Raw genomic sequence first — 9,509 nt, 5'->3', positions numbered from 1 at the left:
CTGATCACCTCCTGAAAAAGATCCCAAAAAGAAAACTCCTAGGAATATTATAGCCAGGTTCTGGAATTCCCAGATTAAGGAGAGAATATTACAAGCAGCCAGGAAGAAACAATTTGAATATCGTGGAAATTCAATAAGGATAACCCAGGATCTGGCAGCTTCTATGTTGAGGGATCGAAGGACTTGGAATATGATATTCCGGAGGGCAAAGGAGCTGGGATTAAAACCAAGAATCCCCTACCCAGCAAAACTGAGTATCATGTTTCAGGGGAAAATATGGTCATTCAGTGGAATAGAGGACTTTCAAGCATTCTTGATGAAAAAAACATTTGAATAGAAAATTTGACATTCAAATACAAGAAGCATGAGAAGGTAAACAGGGAAAAGAAATCATAAGGAACTTATCAAAGTTGAACTATTAACATTCCTACATGGAAAAACAATAATTGTAACTGATGAAACTTTTCTCAGTATGAAAATGTTTGAAGGGAATAGAAATATATATATATATATATATGTCTATATATGAAGGTATATGGGCATATAGATACATATGTGAATGTGTATATATGTTTATAGGTATACATAGATAGAGGGCACAGGACCAATTTAATAGGAAGAGATGATACTTAAAAGGTGAAATTAAGAGGTAAGAGAGGAATATAATGAGAGGAGATGGGGAGAGACAGAATGGGGTAAACTATCTCATATAGAAGAGGCAGGGGAAAATGGTTACAATGGAGGGGAAGAATAGGAAGGCAAAAGGGAATGGGTCAACCTTATTCTTATTGAATTTGGCTTGGGGAGGGAATGAAATACACACTAAATAGGGTATCTCACCCTCCAGGAGAATAGGGGGGGGAAGGGGATGAGAGGGGGAATGATGGAAGGGAGGGCAGGCTGGGGGGGAGGGAAGAAGGAAGCACCCACTTTTGAAAAGGGATGGGATCAAAGTAGAGAATAGAACAAGTGGGTGGTGGGATAGGAGGGAGGGAAATATAGTCAGCCTTTTACAATATATCTACTATGTTATTGTTTTGCATTAGCTACACATGTACAACCTATACTGAGCTGCTTATCTTCCCAGTAAGGGTGGGAGACAAGGGAGGAAGGCAATGAATCTGGAATTCAAAGTTTTAAAATCAAATGTTTAAATATATACTATTATTAATACTATTTTACATGTAATTGGGAAATAAGATACACAGGCACTGGGGCATAGAGATCCACCATGCCCTACTGGAAAAGTCGAAAGGGTATGGGAGAAAATATAGGAGAGAGCAGATTGGAGGAGGGGATATCCTGTGGGACTGCTATTTGGGCGCAGTGGGTAGGGGAAAAACGGGGAGAAAATTTGTAGCTCAAACTCTGGCAGAAATGAATGATGTAAATCAGAAGTTAATAAAGCTTTTGAAAAATGAAAAAAAAAATCAGCTGAGGAAGAACCAACTCAGCCAAAAAGAGCAGGTAGCAGAGAAGGTACTCGGAGGGAACTGGCTCGCTTGACCTTAGCCCAAGTAATAGTGGCCTGAGTTCTGGACACTCCGTTCCATGTCTTGGTCTTCTAGGGATGGATCCTGGAGTTCTAGAACTCTTGATGGGAATTCTAGAACACTGGCCTAGTCCTACTTTTTAGACTCTTAGACCAGAATCTAGAATCCTATTAGATTCTTCAACTAGCCTCTAGTCCACCTCTTCCACCCTGGCCCAAGGATCATTTCAGTGCCTAAGATTAGAATTTTAGAATCCTCTGTTTAGATCCTGAATCTAGAGCTGGGAGGGTCTGTAGAAGCCATCTTGTCCAATCCCCTCATTTTATAGATGAAAAAACTGAAGCCGAGGGAGGGGAACTGACTTATCTAAAGTCACACAGGTTATTAAGTCTCAGAGGTAGGATTTGAACCCAGACCATCTGACTCCAGCACTAATGGGCATTCCATTGTACCACAATGTTTTATAAGAACAAGGAACTGGAAGAAAAGTGGGTACCCATTGACTGAGGACTGGCTGAGTTAACTGGTATACAAATGTAAGGCAATGAGATTGTCCTGTAAGAAGTGACAAATGTGTAGAATTCAGAGAAACTTAGGAAGATTTGTGTGAACTGATACTGAAGAAGGGAGCAATCAATCATCATGCTGGCTACAATAATGTAAAGGAAAACAACCATGGCAGACTTTGGAAATGATTGGTGTAGTTACCTCTCAGAACTTCTAAGGACTCATAGTGCAGTATGTTCTCTGTCTCTTGGCAGAAAGCTATGGAAGCATTAGTTTGGAATGAATGGGGTGTACTTTGTCATACATGGCTAACACATTGATTTGTTCTGCTTAACTTGTTATGAGGGAGTGTTCTGTGGAAGAGAGATCATAGGAACATAGATTTAGAACAAGGAAGGGATCATTAAGGTCATTTAGTTCAATCTTCAGATTATTTCACAGATAAGAAAACTGAGGTCCAGAGAGGTTGTGACATACCCAGCGTCTCATAGGTAGTAAGTAGTAGAGTCAGGATTTGAACCCAAGCTCTTTGATTCCAGAAAGAGACCTCTGGCTTTTTAATTGAAAAGTGAGAGCAAATGTAAAAAAAATCTATTTTTTTTTTAAAGCAAAGACAACCTTAGACTCCTAGTCCGGAGGCCTAGAATCCTGGGAAGTGCCTGGATTCCTTTGGGCAGGACATCCTAGCCTGGGGCCGGGTCAGGAAGTCCAGGATGGGAAGGCCTCAGACTTAGTGGGGGAGGGAGAGGGAAAACAACTTTTGGTCTGGAAGTTTCTTCCTTGAAGGTTACAAATGTAAGGTTTTGAGGCGGTGCTGGTCTTGGGACTGGGGGGGGGGGGGAGGAGCGCTTTGAGGTCTCCTCACTATAGGCTGTGGCCCAGGACAGATGCAAGGGTAGCTCCCACCAGGACAGTCAGTGATACCGGAAGCTGGACCCAACTGCTGTTGTTGGTCAGGGGCTCTGTGTTCTCCAGGAGCCACTCGTACTCCTGCTTCAGGTTCCGCTGCTGCAGCTCAGGACCAATCTTTTGCCGGATTTTCTCATAGTATTTATTCAAGTACTCTAGCTGGGGGTGCCAAGGAAAAGACAAAGTGGTGAGAGCCAAGGTGCTTCAAAGCCAAAGGCTGTTTGAGGAGGGAGAGGAGGAAATCTAGGGGTCCTCTCCCCAGAGCCTCTCCTTTCTGCTGCCCTCACAGCTCCTAGGCCACCCCCCTCAGGCCAGGCTACCAGAGCCATCCTCCTACCCATTGTCAAGCAACAAGGGCATTTTCACAAAGGCTCCTTTGCAACACTATTTCCCTTTGGACAAATATGTAAGCCATCAGTGACTTTCATTGGCCATCTAATCCAACCTCCTTTTATAAAAGAAGAAACTGACACCCAAGGATGCTGAGGGACTTGCCCAATGTTGCACAGATAGTATATATATGTCAGATTTGAACCTACGTCTTCTGCCTCCTAAACCAGTGCTTTTTTCCACTGGTATTCCAATGCCAGGAAGGAGAAGAGAGAAGTTCTGAGGCACGCTGGCAAGGTGGCTATGTCTTTGCAGCTACTTAGTGACTCCTATACTGTCAAAACTAGGAAGGACCTTGGGCCATAGAATGCTGAATGTCAAACCTAGAACCAAATTTGTGGATCATCTGTTTCAACCTAGTCATTAGACAGAGGAGGAAGCAGAAACCTAGAGAGGGGAAGGGGCCTGACCAAGCTCACCCAGGTAGGTAAATAGCAGAGGCAGTACTCAAACCCAGGTCCAGACCACCCCACTGTAACCCTTGCTGGCCCTGGACAAGGAGTCTGGGGGCTTCTGAGATGGGGCTTTTACCTGCTCTGGCAGCAACAGACTAGTATCAATAAGGTTCCGGCTGTAGGGTACCAGGGACACCACTTCGAAGGTCAGGTAGGACCCGCCATACTTGAGGGCAGAAGAGAAAGTGGGAGGAGAGTAAGGAGGCGAAGCCTGGACTTAGGTGAAGACAAGCAAGGCCTCTGCGTCTCAGGATTATATTGTGTGTGTGTGTGTGTATGTGTGTTCGTGTGTGTGTATGTGTGTGTGTTTGTGTGTGTGTATGTGTGTGTGAGAGAGAGAGAGAGAGTTGGGGAATGTCAGTCCCAGGGCTTATAGGGGTGGGGTCTTCTGGGCATTAGTGCCCTACCCCCAGTTTATAGCAACAGCAAAAATGAAAACACTAACTTCTATTTCTGTAGCACATTATACTTTATAAAAGGTTTTCCCTATGAGATAATCAGTACAGATACTCATTATGCCCATTTCATAGATGAAGAAACAGTCTTAGAGAAGGGAAGCTTATTATCCAGGGTTACAAACTATTAAGTGTCAGAGGAGGACCTCCTGACTCTCACTCCAATATATTTTCAGTATAACAAGGTGTCATTCATAGCTCTCCAAATTTTAGTGCCTACCCCTCCCCTCCAGCTCCCAAAGAGCTGAGGAATTTCACCTGTTTTCTAGAAAGCCAAGGAGGACTCACAAGAAATGCTTGTCTACTGTCTCTGCCTCACCACCCACTTGGCTGTATCTCTGTCTCCACACTTGACTGTATCCTTGGCACAGCCGAAGTGGTAAGTTACCTTGGTCTGGGCTTCTACCACCAGGGCCACATCTTCAATACGGATCCCGAATTCTCCATCCTGATAGTAACCGGGTTCTGGGGGCAGAGATAAACCAGTGAGATAATGTAGGGTGGGTGGTAGGGTTTAGGGGAGCGAGAGAGGAAGAGGCCCGAGATGCTGACAGGCTCGGGCTCGAGGCCCTCTGGCCCTAAAAATGAGCACCATAGCATGACAGGATCATATCTTTTGAGATTTGCTGGCCCCTGCCTCCATTATTTTAAAGAGAAGGAAACCGAGGCCCAGAGAAGACATTAAGAGACTGGCTCGACTCTTTCCAAGTCCAGTGCTCTTTCCTCTATGCTCAGAGGGAAAACTAGGGAGGCGCCACTTGAACTCTGTCCCAAGGCCTCAGCTACACTCCACAGGAATGTAGAAGGGGCCAAATTTAACCCAAGCACTCCCTGAGCAGTGAAGAAGTTGTTGTTGGCCCGTATCGATCAAGCTGTGGTTTTTCCAGTGGTAAAGTATGGCTGTGACTATAGGTACTATAAGGAAAGCTGAGCCCCACAGAATCAGTGCTTTTGAAATGTGGTGCTGGACAAGACTTCTGAGAGTCGCTTGGACGTCAAGGAGATCGAATCAGTCACTGCTTAAAGGAATTAATTCACTGGAAGGTCAAATCCTAAAGCCTGGTGTGTAGACATGACTGAACCAGCACCACTACCACCACTGCTAAAAAGCCCTTAGAGTAGAATTCTCCTCATTTTCACAACTGATTTTTGTCTTAATTACTCGTATTATTGTCACATAATGAATCATAGAGTTGATTAGGAGGGTGTTTCTTGCTGCTTGCCCCAGGGCCCACAATGCTAATTATAATTCTGCCTACCACATTTGGGGAAGGACCATCCTCTACACTCTCTCCCCAGCTAGGGAAAGTTGTCCCATAGACCACAGGGGAAGAAGGCGCCATACCTATGGATGTGAACATGCCCTTGGTCATAGCAATGTTCCTGGATTGGAATCCCACTGGCCCTGGAAGGGGAAGAGAGACATTGTCACCAGGGTATCTGTGGGCCCAGAGTGGATTTAGGAACAATGTGGGCAGCTAAGTGAGGGAGATGAGGGCTGGGTGATGGAGGGGAAGGGGGGGCTCAGTAAAGAGATGAAAGGCTCAGGGAATGGGAGAAGAGGGGAGCACATGTTAGGAATGATGGCTCAGAGAGAGGATTAGGGACTCGGTGAGGGCAACAGACGTTTAGTGAGGAAATGTCAGGCTAGTTGAAGGGGATGGGGGTCCAATGAGACATGCCAGCCTAGGCCAAGGGGGTGGCAGCTCAGTGTCAGAAATGGGGTCTGAGTGAAAGGATTAGGGGCCTAGTGAGGCAGATGAGGGCATCTGGTGGCCTGAGACCTGGGAAGATTTCTCAGGAAGTCACAGTATTTTGGAACTGGGAGGGCACTCACTCCCATGCTGCCCCAGGCCCAAAGATTCCTAGGACAAATGGAGCTAGGAGTGAGTGAGGAAGGCAGCTGGGGCACTGCCTGCTCAGTGGGATCAGGGCAAGACTAAGGAAGAGTTGTCCTGGGTGGGAGGAAGGTTGGGCACATGGCACTGGGGGACTGATCTAGAACAGCAAACCATAGGCTCATAGTTCTAGAGCAGGAAGGGGCCTTCAGGGTCATCTTATCCGACCTCTTCTTTATGCAGATGAGGACAATAAGGGTCAGACATGTAAAGTGAATTGCCCAAGGTCACAGAGCTGGGAATGGCAGATCTAGCACTTCATCTTCCCAGCCCAGGGAGCTTCCTGCCCCGCCAGGTCACCTACATTCATGCACGGAGAGGAAGTTGCCAATGCCGTGCCCTGTGCCATGTCCATAATTGAGACCAGCTTCCCACAGGGCTCTGCGGGCAAAGGCTTCCACTACTCGCCCTAGAAGAGAAATGGTAGTGAGTTAGGGATGCCCAGATGTGGCTACTGGCCAGGTACCCTCTGGCCTTACCCGCTTTCCTTCCTTGTTCCAAGGCCAACCTTCAAGTTGGTTTGGCCTTATTGGAGAGAAGCAAACTAAGCGTGGGCCCAGAAGCACCAAGGATGGCAGTGCCATGGGGGAAAGGCAAGGGGAGGGAGGGCAGTAGAGCCAAAGCTAATTGCCTGGCACTCAAGGTTTGCCCCAGTTAGGTCTTTCTGGGTCTCTTCCCTCATCCTTTCCCTTGCTGCAGCCAGGCTGGCCTCCTCACACCCCTCCACTGGCCCCTACCTTTCTGCTACCCTCAGTTTGGCTCAGGCCCTTCTTCCTCTCCCAGGCCTCCTACCTGGCCTTCCAGAACTAGCCCCACCTCCCAGCTCCCTCCAGGAAGTCTTTTCTGACTGCTTCTGCCCACAAGATCGGCTCTCCTTCCTCTGATGTATGAAAGAACCTAGCACTTATTACAAAGTGTTATTTTGTATCATTCTCTCATTAATCTCAGGCTCCTAGATCTAGAACCGGTGGTGGCCTCGAAGGTCATTGCCCTCATTTCACAGAGGAGGCCCAGGGAGGGAAAGATCATTTAGGGGCGAGTGACAGCCCAGCTTTGAACCTGGCTGGAGTCAGAGGCTGGGCTGGTTGCTTCCTGAATATGGGCTCCCAGTTCGGTGCTATGATGGCTTTCCAGTTCTGGGTGATGGGACAGCAGGGAGCATAGACCCAAGGCCCCAAGGTGGGTACCTAGCAGGGAAAGGGAGCCCACAGGCCCAGCTGACTAACCTCTCAACTGTCCTGAGATGGAATCCCAAAGCTGTGTCTGAGACTCACCTGATGTGGATGACGGGAAGACAAGTCTGCACAGGTCAATGTTTCCCATCAGCACTCTAGTGTAGGCTTCCTAGAGGGGACAGGACAGGTCAGCTTACAGGGAAAAGAACTTGCCCAAGGTCATATGGCTAGTAAGTGGCCCAGGTGTCTTAAATCCCAACCAAATGCTCTCTCCACAATACTGTATATGGCTTCCCAGATCTGCCATTAGGTAACTATGGGAATGTGGATGGGTAACTGACCTCAGTTTCCCCATCTATTAAAATATTCAAATTACCTTAGATGGAGGACACCAGTTGCTTATGAATGCAGTAAGAACTCTGTCCTGAGAGCCCAGAGTCCCTGCTCAGCCCAGATAATTTAGTACAACCTCCTCATTTTACAGAGGAGGAAATTGAGACCCATGGAAGGGGAATGACTTGCCCAATGTCATACAGCTAGGCAAGCTCAGATGTATGATGTATGATTTGAACCCAGCTCCTTTGACTGCAGAACCAGTGCTCCTTCCCCAGGACCACAGTGCTCTCTTCTTGTGGAGAATAAGGTATAATTAATACCCAAAGTTTGACAAGTAGTGGGGTCAATGTGTTTGTGTACATATGCATTGTGTGTACATGTGCATATATGTACGTGTGTATGTGCATTATGTGGTATGTATATGTGTGCAGGTGTCTATGGAATATGTGCGTGTATGTGTATTATGCGGGCACGTGTATGTGGTAGGTAGTGTGTGTGTGTGTGTGTATGTGTGTGTGTGTGTGTGTGTGTGTGTGTGTGTAAGGTGATCTGAAACTTTACTCTATTTCCAAACTTTGATTAGCCTATGAGCTACTGCCCCATGGCCACACTTGGCTGGGAGAAGGGAGCCCTGAGAACACAGGGCATGGGGGGGGGGCAAGGGGTGAGGGGCTGGGGCCTGAAAACTTGACCTTAGGGCATTCATCAGGCTTCAGTTGGATCACATGGTTGATGGGGTTTCCTCCAGGGTTTTCTACATTGGTGTAGAGCAGTGCCAGACAGGAGGAATGTGGGTGGTGACCACCCCATCATTTTCATAAAGAGCAAATAGTAGTCATTTAAACAGCTATATTGGCTCCAGGCAGGCTGTGGAGGGCTTTAAATGGTATGCTGAGGAACTGGCATTTTACCTAAGGGCAATGGGGCCCTACTGATGGTGCTCGAGGAAGGTTATTTTGGCAAATGTGTGGAGGCTGGGATGGGGAGGGGAAGAGTCTGAGTCAGTTACCATCTTGTTACAACAGCCCAGGGGAGCAGTGATGAGGGATTGGCCCAGGGTGGGGCTGTGTGAGCATCGAGAAGGGGACAGATGGGAGAGACATATGGAAGTACAATCAATGAGACCTAGAAAATGATTGGAAATGGAGGAGGAAGCATGGTGTCGATTTTCAGTCTAGGTTAGTGGAGAGGATGGTGATGCCTTTGACAGAAGATGGGAAGTCTGGAAGAAGGATGAGTTTAGGGAAGAAGGTAATAAAGAGAATTTGCTTTGGACACATTCAGTTGAAGATGCCAGTACTAGACCCCAAAAGAGATGTTCAGTAGGCAGTTGGTGATATGGAAATGGACGTGAGAAATGAAATGTAATCTACATAGAGATGAGCAGATGAGACCACCAAAGGAGTGTAGAAGGAGAAAAGAAGGGAGCCCAAGGAAGGGCTTTGGCGGGGGTCCTTAATAGGCGAGAGATGGTTGAGACAGCGGCAGAAGGAACAGTGACAGAAGTGGGAGGAGAACCAGGAGTTTAGTTGGGCAAGGAAGAAGAAATTAAGAATGCCACACACCTGAGAACCAAGTGATGGCTTCAGGGAGACCCATGTTTTTGGACCTGGCCAAGATGGGAGTTGGTTTTATGATTATGAATATTGGTTACAAGGGTTTTTTTTCTTTTTTTCCCAGTGAAGGCGAGGTATAAAGGAGAGAAAAGTAACGTTTAATTTAAAAAAAGGAAAAGAAGGGGGAGGGAAGAAGGGAGCGAGAGAGAAGAAGAGGGAAAGAATGAGACTATGGTAAAAGGGTTAAGGTCCCAGCAAAAAAGGCCCAAATGGAGTTTCATGTCTCCCTTCTCCAGTAATATCAGGCTCCAAAGCTGGGAACAGAAAGTATGTGT

General features: G+C 46.9%; 1 protein-coding gene across 1 annotated transcript in view; it reads right to left on the bottom strand.

The window, feature by feature from the left end:
- Nucleotides 1–2,398: 2,398 nt before the first annotated feature.
- The window catches only part of XPNPEP2 (X-prolyl aminopeptidase 2), a 49,249-nt gene continuing 42,138 nt past the window's right edge, over nt 2,399–9,509 (bottom strand). Inside the window, exons 16-21 of the mRNA XM_069074047.1 lie at nt 7,382–7,451; nt 6,412–6,516; nt 5,555–5,614; nt 4,598–4,674; nt 3,831–3,920; nt 2,399–3,068 (exon numbers count right to left, since the gene is read on the bottom strand). Of these exons, the coding sequence (XP_068930148.1) occupies nt 2,865–3,068; nt 3,831–3,920; nt 4,598–4,674; nt 5,555–5,614; nt 6,412–6,516; nt 7,382–7,451 (606 nt within the window). The 3' untranslated portion in view covers nt 2,399–2,864. The remainder of the gene's footprint in view (nt 3,069–3,830; nt 3,921–4,597; nt 4,675–5,554; nt 5,615–6,411; nt 6,517–7,381; nt 7,452–9,509) is intronic.

The sequence above is a fragment of the Petaurus breviceps genome, unplaced genomic scaffold, assembly GCF_028583685.1.
Source record: "Petaurus breviceps papuanus isolate PSGF00001 unplaced genomic scaffold, PetGlider_PUasm1.0 90881, whole genome shotgun sequence".
In the NCBI taxonomy this organism is placed as follows: Eukaryota; Metazoa; Chordata; class Mammalia; order Diprotodontia; family Petauridae; genus Petaurus; species Petaurus breviceps.
This window is presented reverse-complemented; position numbering and strand designations above follow the sequence as displayed.